The sequence below is a fragment of the Prenolepis imparis genome, unplaced genomic scaffold (genome assembly GCF_030444845.1).
Source record: "Prenolepis imparis isolate NDT839.2.m4 unplaced genomic scaffold, iyPreImpa1.0 SCAF_13, whole genome shotgun sequence".
Classification (NCBI taxonomy): Eukaryota; Metazoa; Arthropoda; class Insecta; order Hymenoptera; family Formicidae; genus Prenolepis; species Prenolepis imparis.
In genome coordinates, this window is record NW_028141171.1 from 1,812,667 (window position 1) to 1,839,894 (window position 27,228).

Genomic DNA, 27,228 nt, shown 5'->3' on the forward strand with positions numbered 1-27,228 from the left:
CAGAGAGTAGAACATGTTTTGTTGTATACTATAAGTGTCATCATATTAAACAATTTTATAAAGTTAAACAGTTTTATAAAATTCGGTTTTTAATAGAATCATAGCTGCTGTTAGTTTCATAAAAAACTCTAAAAATTGAATGTGAGTATAAATTCTTCATTAAAAAAAAATTTTTTTTTCATAGAAATAAATTGAAAGCCATTGTTAATTTCTTTAAAAAATATGATATACCTTACAAATTAAATATGATTGCTTTTGCTTCTGATGGTGCTCATGCAATGATGGGTCGTAATCATTCTTTAAAAACTTTACTTATTAATGATATACCTCATTTATTTGTTATGAAATGTGTATGCCATTCTTTGGCATTATGTGCTTCACATGCATGTGCAAGTCTTCCTAATGAACCTGAAAAAACTTGTCAGGAATATTTATTTGTATATGCAATACAGCTTTAAGAGACAATCACAATTTAAAGATTTCTAAGTTTTCTTGAATTTAAAACCTCATAAACTTCTCCAACCAGCACAAACACGTTGGTTATCTGTGCAGTCAGCAATAAAAAGAGTTTTAGAACAATATGAAGCACTTATTCTTTACTTTCGAGTAGAACAATATGATGGAATAAATGCTGCTTCTGAAATCTATGAGAATTTAATGAATCCCGTGAATAAATTATATTTAGAATTTTTAGAATATGTCTTACCAATTTTTAATAATTTAAATCTCGAGTTTCAATCTGAATCTCCAAAAATCTATCTCTTATACGATAATGTAGAAGATGCTTACCGGACATTACTAAGTTATTATATGAATCCAGAATATTTAAAAAGAACAGATGTAACACAAATTGAGTATAGAAATCCAGCAAATTATATGCCTCTTGATAAAATATATTGTGGCCCAAAAGTTGCAATAGCACTAGAAGGAAATAGTTTGTCTAATGAAGAGAAAAAGCTTTTTAGATTACGATGTCTTGATTTTTATATTAGTAGCGCTCATGAAATTTATAAAAGATTTCCATTCAATTCCTTCGAAATGTCAGTACTGAAATTGCTTTCATTTCTAAATCCAGATAAAGATAATTCACCCGAAACATTGGCACATTTATCTGTAAAAATGCCATATTTAATTACTGACTTAAATGCATTAGACAGAGAATGGAGATCATTTCTGAATACGTCAAATAAATTAGAGACTAAAGATGTAAATTATTGGAAAACAATTTGTGAGAGAAGAAAGGGTGATGAGAGTTTAGCATATCCAGAAATTAATAAATTGGTGTCATATCTTTTGATATTACCACATAGCAGTGCTTGTGTGGAAAGAATTTTTAGTGCAATTAATCTTAATAAAACTAAAATTAGGAATAGACTGAACAGTGAAACATTATCAGGTATTCTACATACTAAAAATTTAATAAATGAACATGGAAAAAATTGTTTTAATTTTCAAGTCACCTCCAATATGCTTGAACATCATAATAAGATGATGTATTAATTTTTTGTGTAATATTAAGAGTTATTCCAATAAAAGTAAATATTTGGAATATTAAATTATCAGATATATTATTGAGATCTGATTGAACTAATTCTTGTTAATTAATCAACGACATGAAAATTAAAACAATTTTTTTGTGTTTATTAATCAAAATAGAAATTTTAAGAAATAAATAAATTATTAACTTATAAATAAATATAAACTTTTTTTAAAAACTGATTTGATCTCCAAGAGCAATTTTTCTTTTGTTTCAAACAGCACAATAGTATTATTTGATGAAAGACTTATGATTTTTGTTTTGTGCAATATTATATTATTTTGCTTTAAATATGGAAATAATATAGTTTTGTTAAAGACTTGTGATTTTGTTTTGTGCAATATATTATGTTTAATATATTTATTATATTATATAATATTTATTATATTATATATAATGTTATATTTTGTGCAAATTTGTCAATAAAAATAAATTTTTATATAAATAAAGCAATAAAGTATATTAATTACAATTATTTTATTCCTTATTTTGTCTATAGTCAATAAATATATTAAATCCGGATTTAGAATAAGTGATTTAAGCCCTAAGTCCCAATTAGGCCGGGTCTACAATAGATAATTGAAGCCTTAAGCTTTAAAACAATGACCAATCGCAGTCGAGTGTTCTCTATAGTACAGTTGGTGAAAAATTATATAAATTTGGTGAAATATTATCAAAAATGGTGAAATTTGGAAACTTTATGCTTAAAAGTTGGTGATGAAACAGAATTTCATCTGGCAACACTGATCTTGTCGCATGTTGCGGTGCAAGAGGATTGCACCCCCACACCGCGCTCTCTCGAAGGAGTTTCCCTTTTTGTTTACTGACATATTTAAAACAAATTATTCTTCTTCCGGGAATGGCAATAATATTTTCTCTTTAATAACCCTCAAACAATGTTTATGCATTTTTTGCATATTTATCGAATATTTTTTACTAGATGGATTTTCTCCTTTTTTTTTTTTTGCGCTGTGGAAACCTCATGGTACCACCCACGCCCCGGGTAAGGGATGAGGGTTATGTGGGACTCCTTGTCCCCCGTCACCGATCCACGTATGGATCGGCGGTGGGGTCCAAGATCTACCGCACTAAAACCACAGCGGGTGCCTTCACTGGCGCTTATGGGGGTGGCAAGGAACTGCTGAAGCATTACTTCTTGCCACCTGGCCTTGCCTTCTCAGGAGAGCATCTTCCCCGGAGGGAAGATCCCCGGCCGGGCTCCCTCACCCCCAACAGTGGTGCATTATTTATGCATCCTTCTCCTCCCAGTTGGTGCCCCGTCGGTCCTCCCATGTCCGCACAGAGCGGACAGTTCAGGCCGGCGGAGCACCACCTCGCCCTGTGTCCCGATGTCCCACACCTATAGCACCGGGAACTCCTGTCGGTGGCCGAGGTGCACCGGCGCCATGTGTGACCAACACACAGGCATCGGTAGCACCTCAGCCCATCTCCACCATTCTCCCTCCCTCTAATATATGCGGATGGGGAGAGGCCATATATTCCCTCCTTGGCCGTAATCGCCTGTGCAGTCTTCCTACCACCTTCGCCCACTCCTCCGTCGGCTCCGTCCTAGATCGTAATTCCTCTTCGGATCCGGATCCTGATCCTGATCTTGATCCTCTTCCCACTCCCGATCCCGATCTTGATCTTGATCCTTTTCCGGTTCCCACTCCCGAGTCTGGATTCATATTTGAGTCCGACTCGCAAGGTAAGTCATTTCTTCTTGTCTCTTCCTTACCTCTTCTTCTCTTCCTTGTCTTACCTCCAGTTTTTTCTCCGGAGGACGACAAAGGTAAAAATTCTATTTTCCCTTCCTTTCTCCGACTATCATTGATCCTTCCAATCCATCTCTCTGCCTGATCCAGTCTCCCAATGATTTCACTGAACCTGGCCTCCACGCTCGTTTGCCATCCCAGTGAATGGTCCAGTTTCTCGCTGTCCTGAGTTACTGGACCATTTGTTCCTTCCATGTTGGTCCCCCTGTCCACTTTGTTTAGAGGAATTGGGTCCAATCCCACATTCACTTTACTCAGAGGAATAGGGTCCAACGCCACGTCCCGCATGTTGCGTACTGGGTCCGGCCCGGCATCGCATGCCATGCGCGCCGCATCAGGACCGAAGCGGAATACCGGAACGGAATACCTTCTTGTTGATCCTGCATTGTGGATCTTCCTGTAATCCTACCAGCCTTCGAGTCATTTCGACGACGCCATCTGCGATGATGTTCGTCGTCTCCTGAAGACCGATAAGACTTTCTATGTCCGTAGACGTAGCCTTCCCCGAATCGATTATCCTATCGGCGATTTCTCTTAGGCCGCTGAAACACTTATGATGAGCTTCCAATGTCTTCATGAAGACCACCTCTACTGGATATCGTTGTAGTTCTTCAGTGTTCCAGCAGTCCAACTCTTCCATCATTTCGGTCCATACTGCTTGTTTGCTGTCCACAAGCAGTGGACCCTCCCCGAACTCTTGGAGTTCAGTAGTTCGTCCTGGACGTGGGCCTGTTCCCACCACTCGTCCAGTCCCGTCGCCTGATGACGACGATGGGGCGCCCGGGACGCCACCCCTCTCGCCGGACTCTGGGATATCCGAGTCCCCCTGAGTCGGTAAGACTTTCCTGTTCTTTTTCCTGCCCATGGTTGGTTTTTGGTTCGAGGTATCTCCCCTAGGGCGGTGGGCCTAAGCCCTTCGGTAACCCCCTGCTACCATCATCCACACATTCATTCATAGCTCACCAAGCTGCCGGCTCATCCGGCAGCCCACTCGGCATGGGAGGCCCTACCGGGACGAATCCCGCCGGTCTGGCCCGCCGGAATCCTCGCCAGACAGCTTAGCGAGCCCCATACTCATACATGAGTGGCCCCAGGGTCACCGGGACAGAGACCCAGGCTACCCAGCCTGGGACCCCAAACCCGGCCCCCGGGGTTCCGCTCGCCGCCGGGCCCCGCCCCGGATAACTTCCGGGCGGCCCCGGCAACCGACCGCCGTGACCCCCTCCGGGCAATGCCCTTCGGGTGAGCCCTCCGGGCAACGCCCCTCGGGAATCACGGCCGGTCCCCCTCCTCTGCGGCCCTCGCCGCCGAGAAAACCCGCCCCGAAACCGCGGGGGGAGCACCCCCGGGAGTAACCCCGAAAACACCTCACCCCGAGACACGAAGCGGAAAACCCCAGCGGCCAAGGCCGCAGATTGCATGGAGGGAGGACAGCGCCGAGGCGCCGTGCAATGTCCTCTCCTAACGGTGCCATGCCATCGGGCGTTTGTATTCCGGGTCGCCATCCCTTATCACATACGAGCCGAAGGTCTGACGGGGAAGTGGGCCCCGAGATGGATTTTCTCCTAACGCTATTGATACAGCAAATGCTGCTGCAAATATACCACACGATGTAAAATCTGGTTGCTTTGTAACTTTTTCAAATATTATATTATTCTGGGTTAGATTAGGGTATCGCTTTTTAATGTAGTTTCGTTCAAATAATGTTAAATTTTCATAAGAGTGTATGACAAAGTACAAACTATCATATATATGAAGCCTCACACCATCATAATAAATACAATGCCAATGGTTGTTTGCTTGTTGACCTCCAATAATTTGAACATCCAGAGTAAAAATTGGATCAACCCAATGTAAACCAGTAATAAATAGTACATCAACACGATTAAATTGACTGTTATTTTCAATTATCTTCATTATTTCATTTAATATGTGTTCACAATAATATGTGAACTCAGCAACAGTCATTTATGATATGACAATCAGAGACTCAGTTTAGTAAATAGCTTTATAAATTCGTATGAATTGTAAAGCTATCAGACGAATATGTTTTAATATTTCCAATATTAGCAAACTCTATATATAATAAAAAAATATTTTCTTAAAAAATTTTTTAAAAGATTTTTATGCTAATGTGTTCTGAATATTGTATAAATTGTCAATTTACAATTTAAAGAAATTGACCAATTCTCAACAAATTTAATATCAATCACGCTTTAATGATATTTTATTCAGGACTTCCAAAAATTAATATTTTTAATTTTAAAATAATTAAAAAATATTTAGAAATTTACAAAAAGATAATTATTTTATAAAAAAAAAACACTTTCACTGATCCTCGTCAAATTAAATAGCAAACATCCTTTAATAATACTCTATTTATGTAAAAATATTTGACTGATATCTCAAAATTCACAGAGGATAAAATAATCACATAAATTTTCAAAAAATTGTATAATATAAAAAATGAACCCTTTCACCGATCCATGTTAAATTCAATACCAAATATCCTTTATTGGTACTTTATTCATATAAAATAAAATTAGTTCGATATCTCAAAATTTGCGAAAAATATAAATGCACATTTCTTAAAAATTCAAAATTTTATAAAAAATGAATCCTTTCACGAATCATCGTCAAACTCAATACCAAATATCTTTAAATGATAGTCTATTTATGTAAAAAAATTTATACAGATATCTTAAAATTTACGGAAATTAGAGCAACCACAGACATTTTTTATAAAATCTAAAATTTTATAAAAATCGAATCCTTTCACCGATTCTCGTCAAATTCAATACCAACCATCCTCTAATGATAGTCTATTCATGTGAAAAAATTTATCTCGATATTTTAAAATTTACGAAAGTTAGAGCAACCACAGACATTTTTCAAAAAATTCAAAATTTTATAAAAAATAAACCCTTTTACAAATTCTCGTCCAATTCAATACCAACAATTCTTTAATGATAGTTTATTTATATAAAAAAATGTATCCCGATATTTTAAAATTTACGGAAGTTAGAGCAACTACAGACATTTCTCAAAAAATTCAAAATTTTATAAAAAATGAAACATTGTATAAATTTTTATAAAAATGACAATAAATAAAAGTGTTGTTCTACTTTACTTGTATGCCAAATTGGAGCGCTACAAGTCAAATAGTTTTTGAGATATTTAAATTAGAGCAACTACAGACATTTCTCAAAAAATTCAAAATTTTATAAAAAATGAAACATTGTATAAATTTTTATAAAAATGACAATAAATAAAAGTGTTGTTCTACTTTACTTGTATGCCAAATTGGAGCGCTACAAGTCAAATAGTTTTTGAGATATTTAAATTAGAGCAACTACAGACATTTCTCAAAAAATTCAAAATTTTATAAAAAATGAAACATTGTATAAATTTTTATAAAAATGACAATAAATAAAAGTGTTGTTCTACTTTACTTGTATGCCAAATTGGAACGCTACAAGTCAAATAGTTTTTGAGATATTTAAATTTAAAAAAAATGGGTGGGCACATACATACATACACACACACATACAGACATTTTTTTTAAATGTTATTTTTCGATGTTTTGGAACATTCTAAACACATTGGCATAGAAATCCGAAAAAAAAATTTTTTCACGAAAACAAAGCTTCCTCTATGAGGAAGCAAAATATATTTTTATAATCTTATTTTTATTTTATTTTTTACTAGAAATTTTTATTTTTAAAATTTTGTATACTTATATATTATCTTATTATATTAGAATATTTCACAACCCAATTTTATTTTTATTCATTTATTCCATCAGCAAATTATTAAATAGTAAAAATAAAATTTTGATTTAATTAAACCAATTTTGTTATACTACAAAGACATTGATTTGAAAAACTTAAAAAATTTTTATATTATACAATATACTTATTTGGAAAACTATATTATTTAAAACTATATGACTCTTTTATATGACTGTATGACTATTCTCTTCTTTGTATGTACTACATATTTTTATACTAAATTTTCCGTTGTTCCAAAAATTGTTTATAAAATTTTATTCTCTTTTATTCTAAATAAACATGTATGTAACTTTGAAATAAAGTTTTGATATCTCTTTTCAGAATTACTAGAATTTTTAAAAGATGGATAAAAACAAGCGATTCAATCCATATGTCAGCGTTGATGCTGAAGAAGAAATCGTTATCTCTGGTATTGCCGGGCGATTTCCTAAATCTGACGATATAAAAGAATTTCAAGAAAATATTTTAAATAAGATGGATCTTGGTTCGAACGATCATCAGCGCTGGATTAATTGTAATAATATTTATTTCTCAAAATTTTAAATATTTTTTAATTTTTAGTGGAAAGATATCGCAAAAATGTATATTAATCGTAATTAGAAATTTGTAATATCTGTAGCAGTATATCTATAAGTATAACATATTAAAATCAAAAAAATCGCAATCAAAATTTTTCATATAATTAGTGCTCCGTGCAATTTATTATTTACATCAATTATTTTTTCTTAATATTTTTATAATTTTTTTGGTTTATTACCATTCAAGGACATAAATACTGTATCTCTTTAAAAATATTTTAATACAATTATTATGTTTATCCATGACTTAACAATATGGCAATATTACTTTTATATAAATTATTTTAAATTCTGACAGATAATTGTGATATGCCAGCTCGAATAGGAAAAATCGACAATACGGAGAAGTTTGATTCAGAATTCTTCGATATATCGGCCCCAGAAGTTCATGTACTTGATCCTGGAATGAGAATATTACTCGAGCATACTTATGAAGCAATAATTGATGCGGGTGTAAATCCCGTAGAATTACAAGGGACAAAAACAAGCGTAATTGCAGGCATAAATGTTTTCGATACTTACATAGACTTAATATACGAAAAGCCTCACGTATGTGGTTCACGTAATGATTATTCAATAATTTAAATATAAAAAAATCAATAAGAAACATATTTTTTTTACAATTGTATAAACATGTTTATATGTATACGCAAAGATATCACAAATATGCGGAAAATACTTTTCATATGAAAACTATATCGTAAATGCTAATAGATTGCTGGATTACCCATTCTTGGATGCAGTAAAGCCATGATAGCAAATAGAATTTCTTATTGGCTCGGCGTTACTGGCCCATCATATAACATCGATACTGCATGTAGCTCAAGTGATTATGCTATGGTGGAGGCTTATAGAATGATTCGATCTGGCATTTGTGAAGCAGCTATTGTTGCTAGTGTCAATTTGTGCGTGAATCCAAATCTAACTCATAATTTTTTTCGTATGGGTATGTGCGACAAATAATATATTACTGTGTTCAAAGTTGTTGCGTATAATGTACTTAAGTATTTATTGACTTATTCAAATATTATATTCATTATGATAATAATATTTAGTCAATATTTGTTTGATCATGTTTCGCTAAATTTATAGTAGTATCTGTTTTTAAATGACATAATTAATTCGCTTACATATGTATATTTATCAAAATTTTCAAATACTTGGTATATTAATCGAGAAACTGGGAATAAAAAAACCAAATTATATATAATAAACATATAATGTCAAGGCTCTGACTATTCAAAATTAATAAATAAACGGGCTAATAAGAGCCGAGCGCGGATAGAAGCGCGACAAAAAAAAGGAACGAACTTATAGTTACAAAGTTAATTTATTCAAACGTTTCGGTCCCTGATTCGGGCCATCCTCAGTAAGCTGTACAAACATAAAATAAAAATAATCGCCTCACCGTTTTTTGTTAAATAATTTTTGCCATTTTTTCAATTTTGTATTTTTTACCTTTTATTTTTATTTTATGTTTGTACAGTTTACTGAGGATGGCCCGAATCAGGGACCGAAACGTTTGAATAAATTAACTTTGTAACTATAAGTTCGTTCCTTTTTTTTGTCGCGCTTCTATCCGCGCTCGGCTCTTATTAGCCCGTTTATTTATTAATTTCAAATTATATATTTTTCATATTAATTGAAACAAATAAACTATTGATATTCTTTCAGGCATTCTTTCTGCTGATGGCTACTGTAAACCTTATGATGAAGAGGGCACTGGTTACATGCGTAGCGATGCAGCTGTGGTAGTGTATTTACAAAAGGCGAAGGATGCAAGAAGGATCTATGCGACCTTCATCTATGGTAAAACCAATTGTGATGGTTTTAAAGAAGAAGGAATTACCTTTCCATCATTTGACAAGCAAAAAATGTTACTGGAAGAATTTTATGAAGAATGTGGTATCTCACCTCTTGAGCTATCTTACATGGAGGCTCATGCAACTGGTACTCTAGCCGGCGATCATGTGGAACTTCAAGCCATTGATGAAACTTTATGCGCCAAAAGAGATTTACCCTTGTTATTGGGTTCAGTAAAATCGAATATTGGACACTCTGAACCCGTTAGCGGCCTCTGTCAAATTGCAAAGGTGAGTTTTACAACAAAATAGAGTTATTACAACTAACAATATAATGCTATATGTAAGCTTATGCAAGTGCTTTTTTAGTTGCTTTATTTTTGTCTATTTATTATAATTGTAGAACATATTATTTCTATTATAAGATATATATTCATCTCATAAAGGTATTAATAGCGATGGAAACTGGTATAATCGCGCCTACTATACATTTTAAACGTCCACGAAAAAATTTGACTGCTATCATTGAAGGAAGAATAAAAATAGTCACTGAACCAACAGAATGGAAGGGAGGTTATATCGGTATTAATTCTTTCGGATTTGGCGGTGCTAATTGCCATATATTATTGAAATCAAATCCGAAAATTAAAGTTAATAATAGAACGGACGATTTACCCAGGCTTGTAGCTATATCTGGACGTACCGAGGAAGCAATTAAAATTATATTAGATAACGTAAGTACACATTTATTCTAGAAATTAATCTATAATTTTTCTTATACTTATCTCATATGTTATTATTATTTATGTCATTTTAATTTATTTACAAATCTTCATTAAAAAGCAACAATAAAAAAATAAAAATAACTGCAAATATAATATATATATATATATATATATATATATATATATATATATGTATACACAAACATATACATATAAAATATATATTTTATCATATACTACAATATATTATAATAAAAATAAAAGTAAGAAAAAAACTACGCAATATATTATAGCATTCATATGTATATAAAACTATAAAATAATAGTAATAAAGTATTGGAAAAAAATTATTACGTAAATACTAAAATTATTATGTAATTATTATGTAAATAGGATAGACTGGGATAAAATGTCACCTTAGGCTGGATCTACATTAGTCGCAGTCGTAAGAATCGTAAGAACCATTGACCAATCACAGTATATTATTCTTCAATCGCAAAGAGAATAATAGACTGTGATTCGTCAATTTCTTACGATTCTTACGACTGCGACTAATGTAGAACCAGCCTTAAGGAAAAAATGCTGCAGTTTCTGTATTAACTAAATGACGTGTCAGAGAACATGGGTTGCTTAACAAAAAATGATCCTTTCTGCAAAACTTATCATTCCTCAGAGTTTGTCGCATTTGTTCTGAATCACCCTGTATATACAGAATATTTTACAATTTCTATACAATACATTAATAGTATCTTATACTAGAAGTAAAATAGAATACAAAATTCTAATACAAAATACCAAAGCTACAATAAAATTTTTTTATAAGTAATCAAAGAGTTATAAGTAATCAAAGTTTGCCAATGATATCGCATAGAACTGGCACATTCAGATTTGTTTTAACAACTAAGCTTTGTTTCTTTTTCCTTATTTTTATTTCTATAATTATGTATTCTATTATTTTATAATCATTATATTATATTTTAGTTTCATATTCTAGAAATCGAATGCTTATACACGGAAATGATTGTAATTACTCGCACGCGCGATGCTATTTTAAGATATAAGATAATTGTTGTATACTTACAATAACGATAATCTATATAGGTGCAGAATCGATCGATAGATGTAGAATATATCTCTCTGCTACATCATATTCATAGCAGCAATATAGAAGGTCATCCCTACAGAGGATACATAATTGCTGGATCTAAAGTATCAGATAACACAATAATTAAAATAGAACGCAATTTGTATACAAAAAGACCAATTTGCTTCATATTTTCTGGAATTGGATCTCAATGTCTTAACATCGGTAAGTAAATCAAATATTATATTACAATATAATTATATAAACATATTTCCAGTTTGTGAATTTTGTAATTCTTGAAATTACATTTATTAAGTATAATTACTATAAATTTTGGTATAAATTATATTATAAAATATAATGATAGTGTGTAAGAGGTACTATATAATAAATAAAGATAAGCAATTTTAAAGATAAGAAGTTTTATTTAAGTATGTTTAGATTAATTATGTAAAAATATTGCATTATTTTTAACAATGTATCAATAACATTATGTAATAATGTAAATATATTCTTTTAAAACATTGATAGGTCGAGCTTTAATGGAATTTCCAACATTCACTAAAGCAATTCAGAAATGCAACATTGTTTTAAAACCTCACGGTATATGTGTCACAGATATTCTAATAAATAAAGACAAACATATTCTCGACAACGTAGTCAATTTATTTGTAGGTCTTATTGGACTACAGGTATAAGCATATATATGTATAAATAAAATATGTGTGTCTATTTATGTTACAGGTTTTTTTATATTGAGTTTAATTTTTCATAAAATATATTTTTAAAGACCAACGTTTATGTCATAAAAGCTAAAGCTTCTTGTAAAAAAAAAACTGAAATTAAAAGAAACCCCTGTTATACATGTATAATTATATGCAGAAGGCTCTCAATTTGTAATATTTTATAATATTGTTAATATTGTTCAGTTTCAAAGAAATAAAAAGTTAAATGTTTTATATGTATTGCAGATCGGAATAGTTGATCTTTTAACAAGCATTGGTATCACTCCTGATATTATAATAGGTCATTCCATTGGTGAATTAGTTTGTGGATATGCCGATGGATGCTTGACGATCGAAGAAACAATCATGTTGGCATATTATGTCGGCATAGCATTTCTTAAGTCAAAAATAATAGATGGTTCAATGGCTGAAATTAATATCGATTTCAAAACTATGAAGAAAGTATGTCCAGCGGACATTGATGTAGCTTGTTTTAATAGTTCACATAATTCTATTGTGAGTGGACCAACAAACTCTGTAAGAGCATTCCTCGCTAAGCTACAGGTTTGAAAATAATATAAATAATATTTATCATGCTTATATATATGCATAATTATATTGAATTAAATAAATGATAAAATTTATTTTTATTTAGAATAATAACATTTCTGTAAAAGAAATTTCTTGTGGATGCATACCTTTTCATAGTCGTTATGTAGAGCCTGCAAAAGTTAAACTTTTGGAATATTTGAATCAAATATTGCCACAAAAAGTATCTCCGAGCTCAAAGTGGTTGAATGTGTTCTCTTATGAAAGCACATCTGCAGAATTTTGTCTGGCTAAATATTATGCAAACTATCTGCTAGCCCCGGTATTATTCTCAGAAGCTGTGCGTTTTATTCCAAACGACGCAGTGGCGATTGAAATAGCGCCGCACGATATGTTACAATACATTCTTAATAAATCCTTAGAGACAACAGTGACAAATGTCGCGTTATACAAATTCTCTGACAAACCGAGTATTGAAATAATTTTAGACGGAATTGGAAAACTTTATAATGCAGGATTACAGCCGCAAATCGCAAATTTATATCCGGAAGTAAAGTTTCCTGTAAGTCGTGGCACACCGATGATTTCTCACCTTGTGAGGTAAATTCTGTTTGAAATAGCATAAGTTTTTATATATTATAGAAGAGCAAAAAACACAATTAAATTTTATAAAGTAGAAAATTAAATTATGTTATTTTTAACTGGTAAGAAACAAAGCCTAATATTTTACACATTATTGAATTAGTAACATGCTTTGCAGATGGGATCATTCCGAAGATTGGTATACATATCATTATACCGGACAAAAAAAACTTGACAAAAAAGAAACAATTGATACTATTGATATAACAAAGAAAGAATTCATGTATATGACCGGGCAGGTCATTAATGGAAAAAATGTATTGCCAGCTACAGGATATCTTTTACTTATATGGCAAATGATCGGCTGGTTAAAAAAACAATCTTATCTCAACATACCAATTGTATTTGAAGATGTTAATTTTCTACGTTCTACGATTTTGTCACAAAGTCCAGTTGATTTAACTCTTATGATTCAGAGAGGTAACTTATTGTGAAATTAAATTAATTTTGTAAACTGTGCATACAAAAGTAAATGAAAAATTTTACATAAAATATGAATAAGAGAAAAAAATTAATTTAGAAAAATAAATTTAAAAAATATTTATATCTAACAAATTGTTAGCACTGATTGTAGTATATTGGCACTAACTGCGTCTGTATTTGTTTTCTGCTGACAAACTTGAAAAATTGTATTATAATTATAGTTTTATTAGTGTAAAAATTTAATCAGTAAAATAGTATATTTTGGAATAATGTTCACGAGCGCGTGCAGGAAAGCGGATATATTAAGGAAGCGAAGCGATAAGTGCTCTCAGATATTAGTTTAACAATGTTTACTGTATTAGCACAAAAATTAACATATACAACAAAACAGTATTTGTCACTACTAACAATAATGCCGTAATAGAATTCTAGTCCGTAATTCGAAATCGTTAGTTGGTTGATAGCGGGTGTCGACTGCGGTTCTAATTAGGTATAAGCGGTATAACAAGCGTGCGATATGCGGTTTCACGACGGATAACTGCGATAAGGCCTGGATGATCATGGGTGAGCTCCTTTTATTGATTCGGGCCAGGAGTCACCCTTTTCGCCGAGCGCCAATAATCATCCTTAATTTTCAAACATTTAGAGGTGACTCGAAGGCGCCGTACGCTATAGGCTGCCTCGGGATCCGCGCAGAGTAGGCACGTGCCTGTCATGCGCGAGTCTTTAGATCGCGCGATCGATTGGCCTTACAGTGCCCACGTGATGCGGCCGCGCATGCTTTTCGCGACGTCGGTGGTGGTGTTCCGGCGCGGTGGCTGTTACGTGTTTATATGTTTGTGTTGTTTTTTATTGGCGTATCTGTCATCGCAGATTTATTGCCTATTTGTTTTTGTCCTCAAAGTCGCAAATTAACCGATCTTTTTCAAATTGCAGAAATAATGTATAATTATTTATTGCAGCTTTGAACATCCCGCCCGCCTTGTCACTACGTGACAACATGAGTTGTTAGTGATATCCGGTCGCGGATCTCAAATGATTCGTGATCGATGATTGAAGCGGTCGCGGCTGCGCATTGCGATGTACGTGTGGTCGCGTGCCGCGATGGGTGAGTATTGTCGGTGATACTGTGAAACACGTGGTCGCAACGAGATTTCGTGGTGAGTGAGGTGAATTGCAGTGAGTGCAGTGACAGTGAGACGATAAGGTGAGATGTGGTGTATCGAAGTCGGGGTCCATTCTCGCAAAGGTGTTGTGTGAGTACAGTGCGGTGTGCCTGTGACGAAGAAATGAGGGGCTGGTGCAGTGCAGAGCACGAAAGCGTATGAGAATGTGAGATGGTGTGAGAGAGTAACCGGAAGTGTAGTGTGTAAAGTGTCAGATATGTAAATTGCAGTGTGATTTATGTGTCAGTGTGTAACGAATCGGTGTCGTCGACGCCCGGAAGTAACACGAGCTTCACGAGCGGACGTACGAGTTCGGAAGTCGCCGTTCGAATGGTGACTACGCGCACGACGCCGTCATCTCCTGGATGCAGTCGCGTGATCCTTGCAAGAGGCCATCGGCTCGGAGGGGTGTTCTCGGAGCGTGCCAGACAGAGTGCTCCGATGCGGGGTGATGCCTCGTCCTTGAACCACTTTGATCGGGAGGTAAGTCCATGAATGTACTCGCTCGACCATCTCCCCCAAAAATGGTCCCTCATGGTTTGCAGGTGACGCCATCGTGACCCCGTGTTTCCAGGTTTCTCGATCTGAGACGGCTCGGGTACGGCGAGGAGAGGTGCCCCGATGAGAAAGTGTCCCGGTGTGAGAGCGGCGACGTCATCTGGATCATCTGAGAGTGCCTGCAACGGTCTGGAATTAAGACAGGCTTCGATTTGAGCGAGGAGCGTGCTTAACTCCTCGAAGGTGAGGGTGGTCTCGCCGATCACTCTACGAAGATGATACTTGGCGGATTTCACGGCTGCCTCCCACAATCCGCCGAAGTGCGGGGCCGCTGGTGGATTGAAGTGCCAGCGGATTCCCTGAGCGGCTGCTGCACGTGCGATTCCACGGCCATCGGAGGACGCTGCAATGAGGAGCTCCCGCAGGGTGCGGTCAGCTCCAACGAAAGTTGTGCCACAGTCGCTGTAAATGTCGGTACACAGGCCCCGGCGAGAGACAAAGCGGCGAAGTGCGGCGATGAATGCGTCGGAGGAATAATCCGAGACGAGCTCCAGGTGGATGGCCTTCGACCAAAAGCAGATGAATACTGCGATGTAGCCCTTGTAAGCGCGATGTCCACGACCTTTGCTCGTCCGAATGAGTATTGGCCCTGCATAATCCACCCCAGTGCGTAGAAATGGTCGTGCTGGAGTGACTCGATCGGGCGGTAAATTGCCCATCGGCGGTTGTGGAGCAGCCGCCCGCCACCTGGTGCAAGTGACACAGCGATGAAGTAGCTGTTTGACGACGGCTCTTCCTCGTGGCACCCAGAAGCGGAGACGAAGCAATCCGAGCGTGAGTTGCACTCCTCCGTGCAGAGTCCGGCGGTGACAGGAGTCAACTATCAATCGCGTCAACCATGACGTTGGCGGAGCGATCATCGGGTGCTTCTCATCATGCGGCAGCAGAGCATTTTTGAGTCGTCCTCCCACTCTCAGTACGCCGTGGTCATCGAGGAATGGATTGAGCTTCACCAGCGAGCTGCGTGGTGATAGTCTGCGTCCGGCGGTGATGGCGGCGACCTCTTCAGTAAAATGGAGCGCTTGTATCAATCGAAGCCAACGAAACAGCGCAGCGTCCAGTTCATCCGGATCCAGTGGTAGTCCAGGGGTGTCAGCGGGTTTCGATGTGCGACGCCAGCGCAGACACCATGCCGAGACTCGCAGCAGGCGTTGCAGAGTGGAAAACCGAAGAAGGAGTTCCGGTTCGACAACGACGTCCCTCTTGATCAGCAGGCTGGTGGCTCTGCTCTCTGGAAGGTCCTCTTCAGATGCTCCCATCTCGGTGCTCGGCCATGCAGCTTCTGTCCTCAGCAGCCAGGTAGGTCCTGTCCACCACAATGCGTGGTTGATGAGTTCGCTTGGATTGATTCCTCGCGATGCACAGTCTGCAGGATTGTCTCGTCCGGCCACGTGTCTCCATTGTGCGTTGGGCAGTTGCGTTTGGATGTGAACTACCCTGTTGGCGACGAAGGTCTTCCACTTTGAGGCGTGCCCGCGGATCCAGTGGAGGGTGACCTGGGAATCAGACCAGAGATAGATCGGCACTGTGGCAAGGTCGAGCATGTTGCAGACGTGATGCATTAAATTGGTGAGTAGAGTGGCGGCGCAAAGTTCCAGTCTTGGCAAGGTTACTTGTTTGACGGGAGCTACCTTGCTTTTAGCCATCATCAATCTAACTGAAACCTTGGTCCTTTCAGATACGCGGAGATACACAGCGGCGGCATAACCTCGTTCTGATGCGTCTGCGAAGCCATGCAGTTGAAGATGTGTGTCGGCATCTCCAGTGCAGAACCAGCGAGTCATCCGTATGCGATCGAGAAGCGGAAGCTCTTCCAGCAGGCTTTTCCACTGTCGTACGTCAGCTGGTGGGAGTGGGGCGTCCCAATCCAATCGCTGCAGCCACGTCGTCTGGATCATGATCTTCGCCCGGATCACGACTGGTGCTAGCCAGCCCATCGGATCGAACAGCCTAGCGGTTTCGGCGAGGACTCGTCTCTTCGTGAATTCCGCGATCGTGCGTGGATGAAACACGAAGGAGAATTGATCCCCGTGCGGGTGCCAGTGGAGTCCTAAGGTGGAGTGAGTTTCTCCTTCCCACGAGTGTGGTGAGCGTTGAAGCCGATGTTCCTGTGGGATTCCCGTCAAGACCCTCTCGTCGTTCGCTGCCCATTTTCTTAAGGGGAACCCCCCGCCGTGCAGAGATTGCGAAGTTCATTTTGCAGCGTGGTCGCGTCCGCCAAGGTGTTCGCGCCGGTGACCACGTCGTCCACGTAGCAGTCACGGTTTAGTGCGACAGCACCGCGGGGAAACTGACCTCCTTCATCCACCGCGAGTTGCTGCAGCGTTCGGATGGCAAGAAAGGGTGCGCAAGCGAGCCCGTAGGTTACTGTCTTCAGCCGATATTCCAGTACCTCATCATCGACAGAGTGGCGCCACAGGATCGTCTGAAAGCCGCAGTCGTCCGGATGCACGAGGACTTGCCGGTACATCTTCTCGATGTCCGTGACGAAGACGTACCGGTGCCAACGCCATCGTAGCAGTATGTCGTTAAGTGCTGGCAAGAGATTTGCTCCGATGAGCAGATGAGCATTCAACGACTCACCCGACTGTGTTCGTTGCGATCCGTTGAAGACCACCCTGAGTTTAGTGGTGGTGCTGGACTCCTTGAGGACGCCGTGGTGCGGTAAGTAGCACTTGCTCTCCGAGTCACTTGGCAGTGTGCTTATCGCCTCCATGTGTTGCAGATCCTCGAATTCCCGCATGAAGCTTCGATAGAAGTCACCGAATCGAGGATCTCGGTCGCAGCGTCGTTCCATCACCAGCAGAAGGCGTTCGGCCGATTTGCGGGTCTCGCTGAGGGTTGTCGGCGGCGAGGAGAATGGCAACCTCACCACGTATCTCCCGGCGGTGGTGCGTGTGTGTGTACGCACAAAGAGCTCCTCACATCGTTCTTCGTCAGGGGTGAGCGGAGCTACTGCGGTGGGTTCCTTTTCTAGCTGCCAAAATTGTTGAACCAGCTCAACTAGGTCGCGGTCAGCGGAGCACTGGAATGTGTGGCGTTGTTCCTCTGCGGATGCTGCGTCGGAGCCCCCAGAGAGAATCCATCCGAAAGACGTCTTCTGGGCGATCGGCATCTGGGGTCCGCCCTTGCGTAGGCCCTCTTCAAAGATTAGAGAGCATACTTCCGCTCCCAGGAGAAGCTCCGCTGGATCGCCCTCCTGGTATTGAGGGTCAGCCAGCTGAAGACCTTGAATATGCGGCCAGTTGCGGTGGCGTTTTGCTGCGATACCTTGTTGCAGCGAAAGGCGTGGCAGCACGAATGCTGCTACACACAGGTTGGCGTCGGTCACGTTGGAGTTGATGTTCAACGTGACTTTGCCGCGGGTTGATCCTGCACGTGTGCCTCCAATCCCGAAGATGGCCATGTTCGTGTGGGATCGTGGCAGCCGTAGTCGCTGTGCTAGCGTCTCGGAGACTAGTGACACCTCGGAGCCTTGATCGATCAAAGCTCGGACGTCGTGCGGTGATCCATTGCGGTCGGCGATTTTCACGCGAGCGGTTGCGAGGAGGACTGCCTTCTTGTCTACGTTCGTGTGAACCGTAGTGAGTGTGGTGGCCTCGGGTTGTGAGCGTGTAGTGTATGCGTCGTGCAACATGGTGTGGTGCCGTGCGTTGCAAGTGAAACAGCTCTTCTTCGATTGACATTTTGCCATGAAGTGGTTACCGAGACAATTAAAGCATAGTCGCTTTGTCTCGACCAATGCTTTCCGATCGGCAGCTGATTTGCCCTTGAAATCACGGCACGTCATTAGTGAGTGTTTCTCGTGACAAAGTGCACACTGCGGCGTATCAGTTCCGTGCTTCGCGACGTGAGTTTTGGCGGTGCGTGGTAAATCACTGGAAGTCTTCACGAAGTTCTTCGGTCGCGCGGCGTTGAGTGTTCGCATTCGTCGGCTTATGAACTCGAGAAGTGCCTCGTGACGTGGAGGTTCAGCGGAGTCCGACGTGGAAGACTCCCATTCCAGCCGGGTGCGTGCGTCGAATAGTTCGATGACTAAGTGGTTGAAGAGATCCATCCCGTGCGAGTTTATGGGGCGGCCGATACTTTCTTGAGCGTTTACGGCGGTGGTGACCGCATTGTGGATGATACTCAGTTCTTCGGCGCTTTCCCCCTTCATCTTCGACGTGGCAGTGAATGCGGCGAAGTTCAAGCGGATCAGCTCCTTTTTGTTATCGAAGTGTTTGCACAATATCGCCCACGCGCGATCATAGTTCTCGCCCGTAACCGGTAATGATCTGATTAACATTTCAGCTTGGCCTTGCACACTCGAGCGAAGATAGTGGAACCGCTCGATCTTGGAGACTGAGGAGTTGCCACCGATGACGGACAGGAAGAGGTCCCGAAATGAAGGCCAGTCGGCGTACGAGCCTGAGAATTGCGGGAGTTTGATGCGAGGCAGCGTGGTCTTCGGGGCGCTGTCAGAGGTAGGCGGTGTGCCTACGACCTGAGCCTTGATATGTTCGGCGTAGCCATCCAGCGTGCTCCTTTGCATCACGTAAGCATTCTCCGTTATCTCGAAGAGACCAGAGGTTACGTACGCACTCTCCTTGAATTTATCTTTCAGGGCGGCCCGAAGGAGATCATGCTGCTCCTCGAATTTCACCCACAGTTGGTCGAGGATCCGGATGCGTGTTGCGACGGCACTGGCGGTGATGTTGGCGGCACCCAACTTCTTGAGGTACTCCACTGAACGCGATATGCGACTTTGAATTTCGCTTTGACTATCGTGAAGCGTAGCTGCATCCATGATTGACACTCACAAATGTTCCTGTTATAGTTGAGTAATCACTTCACTCCCGCCACGAGAGAGAACACTCGCGAACGTGCGGATGCCGGCTTTATGACGAAAATCCGGCTCGAAGGACCATCAATATGTTCACGAGCGCGTGCAGGAAAGCGGATATATTAAGGAAGCGAAGCGATAAGTGCTCTCAGATATTAGTTTAACAATGTTTACTGTATTAGCACAAAAATTAACATATACAACAAAACAGTATTTGTCACTACTAACAATAATGCCGTAATAGAATTCTAGTCCGTAATTCGAAATCGTTAGTTGGTTGATAGCGGGTGTCGACTGCGGTTCTAATTAGGTATAAGCGGTATAACAAGCGTGCGATATGCGGTTTCACGACGGATAACTGCGATAAGGCCTGGATGATCATGGGTGAGCTCCTTTTATTGATTCGGGCCAGGAGTCACCCTTTTCGCCGAGCGCCAATAATCATCCTTAATTTTCAAACATTTAGAGGTGACTCGAAGGCGCCGTACGCTATAGGCTGCCTCGGGATCCGCGCAGAGTAGGCACGTGCCTGTCATGCGCGAGTCTTTAGATCGCGCGATCGATTGGCCTTACAGTGCCCACGTGATGCGGCCGCGCATGCTTTTCGCGACGTCGGTGGTTGTGTTCCGGCGCGGTGGCTGTTACGTGTTTATATGTTTGTGTTGTTTTTTATTGGCGTATCTGTCATCGCAGATTTATTGCCTATTTGTTTTTGTCCTCAAAGTCGCAAATTAACCGATCTTTTTCAAATTGCAGAAATAATGTATAATTATTTATTGCAGCTTTGAACAAATAATATTATAAAACAAGGAATAAACTCTATCTTAGTAACTACTACATATAAACAAGGAATAAACTCTATCTTACAATTAGAAACTATTACATACTAAAGTACCCAGATAGCAATAATAATCATTATGATGTTATTTTGATATTAAATTACGTCAAAATGACTACTTTTGCTATCTGGGTAATCTTGTTGTTCTGCGAAGCAATAGTCTAGGCAATTTTTGAGCACACCCGAAAGATTTCGATCCACAGATATCACAACTAACTCGGTCTTTTACAGTTTATCAATATTAAACCATTATTCTAGTTTTCTTATAAAAATATATCATATCAAATCGTGCATTTAATTACTTAATTATACTTTTATTTAAAAAAATTAATTTTTTTAGTTTATTTAAAATTACATACAAGAGTAACTGATGATGTATATCATTTCTATTCCTTATGTTTAATATATTACCTTTCCATAATTCACTAATTAATACTTCAAAATCTAATTATAAAACATAGCAAAAATTATATTTTTCTAAACTATATATATATATATATATCAAATATAAATCGGTAATAGATAGGCTATTCGAGCCGTACGCGGATGTCGGTGCGTCGATACCAACGAAAATTAATTTTTCGTTGGAATTAACTTTTCTCGCTTATAATTCTGTAGGGGGGTTAGAGGGGATCTTTGGAATTAAAAATCTCGAATGTTCCGTAATAAAGTCTTGGCGGTGTACCAAGCAAAATGTGTGCCCCGTGCACAATTAATTAATTCCAACGAAAAATTAATTTTCGTTGGTATCGACGCACCGACATCCGCGTACGGCTCGAATAGCCTATCTATTATCGATTTATATTTGATATATATATCGAGCCTTTATATTCTTAGTATATATATATATATATATATATATATATATACATACATTAACATCTGTATTGTTATAGGTAGTAACAAATTCGAAATAATCGAAGGAAATAATGCCATTGTTACTGGAACAGTACGAATTCCAGCTAATATTGAAGACGAAAAAATGTGTACTACATTTATTGATCGAAATGACAATGATGAAGAGGAAATGAGTATAAAAGATATCTATAAAGAATTGAAACTTCGTGGTTATCAATACACCGGCGAATTTCGTGGACTAAAAAGCGCGTCAATTACGGGAAAGAATGGTCATATTGCTTGGACTGATAACTGGGTAACATTCATGGACAACATGTTACAGTTGATGATTTTAGGGCAGAATTCGAGAAGTCTTCTTGTACCAACAAGAATTTGCAAAGTAGTAATTGACCCGGAATCTCACATGAAACATATCAAAAAACTTCCAAATGAAGAAAAACGTAAGTTTGCAGTATTATAAATGTGAGATACAAATGAGATTACAATTTATAGCTGACTGTTATTTCTTAGAAAATATATATCTAATATGTCATCGTATGTGTGTTATATTGCAGAAGTCCTTGTACAAAATTATAAGTATTTGGATGTCTTAATATCTGGAGGAATAGAAATATCCGGCATCGTGGCTACACCTATATTTCGCCGACAAAGAGCAGCCCATCCCGTTCTTGAAGAATACAAGTTTATTGCTCATCGAGATATGAATATGATATCTTTGCAAGATGCAATAAGAATGTCGATGCACATTGCGCTTGAATGTTACAATATGATAAACATAAAAGTCATCGAATTTATTGAGGATAGCGATCAAGTGCCGGAAAATTTAAATTGTTTACTTGTGAATAAAGTTCTAGCTGATTCACCGCAAATTCAATCTGATATCAAACTAGTAGCAACACACGAGCGATTTAAAGATATCGTTTTTCCTGACAATATTTCTACAATAGAATTTAATAAACTGACAAAAAATGAAAATTATTTGATGATCATAGGTTTCGGAATTTTAACAAAAAATAAAAACGAATTATATGAACAATTGTTGTCTGTCATAACGCCAAAGGGATTTCTTCTAACATTGGAAGAACTGGATGCTATCTACGACTATTCATGTTTGGAGAAATATGGGTTAAAAGTAATTTTGGAGAAATGCACCAATGATAAAACGTTTATATTATTAAGGAAAATACAATATATTAGCAGTATTCAACAGATAGTGCATGTAAACAATTATGAATTCTCATGGGTAAACAAGCTTAAATCATTCATGGATGTAGAAAAAGAGAAACCAAATATGAATATAATAGTCGTCGCAGAAGGAGACTTTGAATGTGGATTAATTGGCCTTGTCAATTGTTTGCGAAAAGAACCGGGCGGTGAAATGATTAGAGGTGTATTTATTCAAGATAAAGATGTGCCTATATTTTCATTACAAGAATCGTTGTACATGGAACAGCTACAGCTGGATTTACCCATCAATGTTATACGTTCCGGTAAGATCTGGGGATCTTACAGGCATTTTCCGTTACCACCATTAAAACCGAAACTCGTAAAGAGTGCCTATATTACTCAGATGGTACGTTCAGAAAATTCCTTATTTAAGAAAAACTGAAATAATTGATATTGCTTGTTCATTCATAAATGAAATAACAATCTGCTGTAACTTTAATAGAATTAAAATAGTTTGTTATATAATTTCTTATATTTATTTATGTTAGGTGCCAGGTGATCTGAGTACTCTTTGTTGGATGCAAGACAAATTATCTTTTGTCAACGATGAGGATAAAGAAAATTTAATAAGGATAGTCTATGCGGCTATCAATTTTAAAGATGTCATGATAGCCAGCGGTAGACTCAATCGCGAATCTAGCTCAGACGAAGCAAATAATAGTTCTTTAATTGGAATGGAATTTGTTGGTTTTAATAATAATAAACAAAGAATTATGGGATTGTGTTCATCTGGGTATAATACACACATAGTTTTATTTAACATAATTTTAGTAAATAAATTGTTTAAAATAAATGTATTATATATATTTTTTATTATACTTTTAATTATAGAAATGCTTATAATGATATAAGAAGTAAAGGAGTTGCTATATTTCATATATTTTATATTTCTATCAATTTTTATTATATATTTCTTATAATTTTAATTAGAAATGCTTATATGATATAAAAACTAAAAGAATTGCTATACTTTATATTTCTTTTTACTTATACTTCTTATATATATACAATACTTAAAATAAAATAAATATAAATAAATAAAATAAAATAACAATATATATACTTTAAAATAAAAAAAATTTTTTAATGTAACTTTAATATAATAAATAATACATTTTCTAAATCATTATTTTCAGAGGAATGGCAAATATTCGCGTAGCTGACAAACATTTCAGCTGGATCATACCTGACAACTGGACGATGGAAGACGCGGCGACGGTTCCTTGCGTATATAGCACGTGCTATTACGCTTTATATCTGAGAGGTAAAATGAAGAAGGGCGACAAAGTATTAATTCACTCTGGTACGGGAGGCGTTGGCCAAGCTGCGATTCATCTCGCGCTTTACGAAGGTTGCGAAGTGTTTACAACGGTCGGGAGTATCGAGAAACGAAACTTTATAAGAGAAACGTTTCCCTCTATACCCGAGGATCATATCGGAAATTCTCGAGACACGAGTTTTGAACAAATGATTATCCAGAAAACGGGAGATCGCGGAGTGGATATCGTTTTGAATTCTTTAGCCGAAGAGAAACTGCAAGCATCCGTTCGTTGCTTAGCAAAGGGCGGTCGTTTCCTCGAAATTGGAAAATTTGACATGTTTGCTAATAGTCCTTTAGAATTAACTTTATTCACATCAAAAGGCATTAATTTCTACGGCATCCTATTAGATAAATTATTTTTTGCGAAACCAGAGAGTAAGACAATACTGAGGAATAAAATAACAGAAGGTTTAAAAAACGGTGCTATCAAACCATTATGCAGAAAAGTCTTCAAAAAGGATCAAGTAGAAGTTGCGTTTAGATATATGGCTGCTGGGAAGCATATTGGCAAGGTACGATTATTTTTCAATTATACTTACAATGGAGGGAGTTTATTAATCGAAATAATAAGTTCAAAAAATGTGTGTGTGTGCACGCAATCTTTTTTAATTAAATTGTCATTATATTATCAATATGTGTCAGCAATCAAAAGTTGCAATCTGCCTTCAATTTAATTTATTATATACCCTATCTTTATTTCCATATTTAAGTTGAGCTAAAAAAGAGTTTGAGATAAAAAAAATTAAACATCATATTTTTCTTGTATTCGCGTGTTGTATTTGCTTAATTATGCTGTAATCTGTAATATGTACAAGTTATCCATTGTATTTCATTAATCTTTAATTCTTTCATTTTGTATTTCCATCTTTTTGTTCTTTATCTTTTTTTTCAATCTCTCCGTCTATATCATCTGTTAATCAAGATGCAACTTGTATATTGTATGTACGTACACAGCAGTAAAACATTGTTAGAAATTTTTATTTTACTTTAATTTTTTTTTAAATCTTTGCGGACATAATTATCGCTTTTTTTCATTCGTTCATTTAGAATAACCCTCTTTCTTTTAAACTGATTTTTTAAAACTGTTTCATCTAATTATTAATTATTTAACATTTAATTCTTTCTTCTTACTCATTTATTGTACAGCCACACTTCATTTGGCAGTTTCTTCATTCTTATAGATCTTGTGCCGATTGTATTTACTCTAACTGTAATCTTTATTTCAATCTGTCTTCGTTCTTTCTAACAGCTTCTCGTCCTTTTTTGGGGTTCTTATTCTCATCTTTTTTCTCATTTTTCTTTCTTCTTGATATTTTAGAATATATACATATACTATCATTTTAAATCAATATTATTTGTAGATAATGATAAAAATTCATGAAGAAGATGAACTCTTGAATGCGTCTATACTCGCACATCCCCGTTACTACTGCCTGGAACACAAATGCTACATCGTTTTAGGTGGCCTAGGTGGTATCGGTCTAGAATTAATTAATTGGTTAATTCAACATGGTGCAAAAAATCTAGTACTGACTTCTCGAACTGGGATAATGAACGGTTATCAGCGATCAAGAGTAACGTTATGGCAATCTTATGGTGTGAATGTACAAATCGTCACAGCTGCTGATACTTCGAAATACGAAGACTGTAAATCTATATTAAAATTTGCTGAAGAACAAGGTCCTGTGGATGCTATATTTAATCTTGCAGTTGTATTGAAAGATAGCATATTCAAAAATCAGACCCCGCAAACATTCGAAGATTCCTTCTTGTCAAAGGCATGGACAACAAAAATGATGGATGAATTATCAAGAACCATTTGCCCCCAACTTCGACATTTTGTCGGTTTTTCTTCCGGTTCATGTGGAAGAGGTAACGCGGGCCAAACGAATTACGGAATGGCTAATTCTGTAATGGAAAGAATTTGTGAAAAAAGAATGAAAGAAGGTTTACATGGTTTGGCAATACAATGGGGTGCTATTGGTAATGTTGGGATTGTCGCAGACATGCAAGAAGACGTTAAAGAACTTGTTATTGGAGGTACATTGCAACAAGAAATATTCTCTTGTTTGAATACATTAGGAATATTTTTACTACAAGATCGATCAATTGTAAGTAGCATGATTGTGGCTGAGAAAAGAAAAGCCAAGCGACGAATCCACTTGAAGTGGTTGCAAATATTATGGGTGAGTTCATAAGCAACTATTACGTAAAAGATTCGTACAAAAACATTTATTTACACGAAGTAAATTTTTATTACACAATATATATCATTAAGAGTATATCATAATAGAATAATCCAGAGCTTTAAAGAAAAAAATGTTAATGAAATTTCAATAATTGTTAGATTGCTGTTTCAATACAGAGTAAGGTTCGGTTAAAATGACTAAATATTTATTTCTCTAATTTATAAAATAGGATTAAAAAATCCAAACCTAGTGACGCCAAATATGTCACTGGCTAAACTAGGAATGGACTCAATGATGGCAGTGGAAATTAAACAGACGTTGGAGAGAGAATTCGATATTTTATTAACAGTACAAGATATTCGAAATCTCAATTTTGCTAAACTTAAAAAAATGACAAATATAACTGAGGAAGAAAAGAAGTACGACTCCACTGAAGCTGATATAAATGACGGTTTAAAAATATTGTCTCGAAAATTTAACGATTCAGATTTGAGTTCACATATTTATGTAGAAATAGGTACAAAGAAGGAAATTGCGCGAAGCGAAATATTCCTTATACCAGGAATTGATGGATGTGCAAGTGTATATAAACTAATGGAATCAGAAATTAAATTT

The 27,228-nt window shown here is 37.3% G+C and overlaps 1 protein-coding gene across 2 annotated transcripts; it reads left to right on the forward strand.

The window, feature by feature from the left end:
• Positions 1–26,980, forward strand: LOC145944490 (fatty acid synthase-like). 2 transcript variants are annotated; one of them, XM_083052839.1, is made up of 17 exons: positions 1–141; positions 7,425–7,617; positions 7,980–8,230; positions 8,396–8,627; positions 9,356–9,774; positions 9,930–10,217; positions 11,310–11,517; positions 11,824–11,984; positions 12,264–12,581; positions 12,673–13,166; positions 13,327–13,628; positions 21,915–22,316; positions 22,431–23,449; positions 23,592–23,836; positions 24,240–24,936; positions 25,786–26,610; positions 26,843–26,980. In XM_083052839.1, the coding sequence occupies exons 2-17, from the start codon at positions 7,446–7,448 to the stop codon at positions 26,846–26,848; spliced, it is 6,039 nt and encodes a 2,012-aa protein (XP_082908965.1). In that variant the 5' UTR covers positions 1–141; positions 7,425–7,445; the 3' UTR covers positions 26,849–26,980. The 2 variants fall into 2 exon arrangements, with proteins under 2 accessions (XP_082908965.1, XP_082908964.1); XM_083052838.1 differs by having other exon boundaries at positions 25,786–26,877.
• Positions 26,981–27,228: the final 248 nt, after the last annotated feature.

Excerpts from the sequence above, each read along its gene's own strand:
- LOC145944490 (XM_083052838.1), top strand. The coding sequence starts at position 7,446 with ATGGATAAAAACAAGCGATTCAATCCATATGTCAGCGTTGATGCTGAA. Across the intron at positions 8,628-9,355 it reads TCATAATTTTTTTCGTATGG|GCATTCTTTCTGCTGATGGC; the intron begins GTATGTGCGACA and ends ATATTCTTTCAG. Across the intron at positions 22,317-22,430 it reads ACTTCCAAATGAAGAAAAAC|AAGTCCTTGTACAAAATTAT; the intron begins GTAAGTTTGCAG and ends GTTATATTGCAG.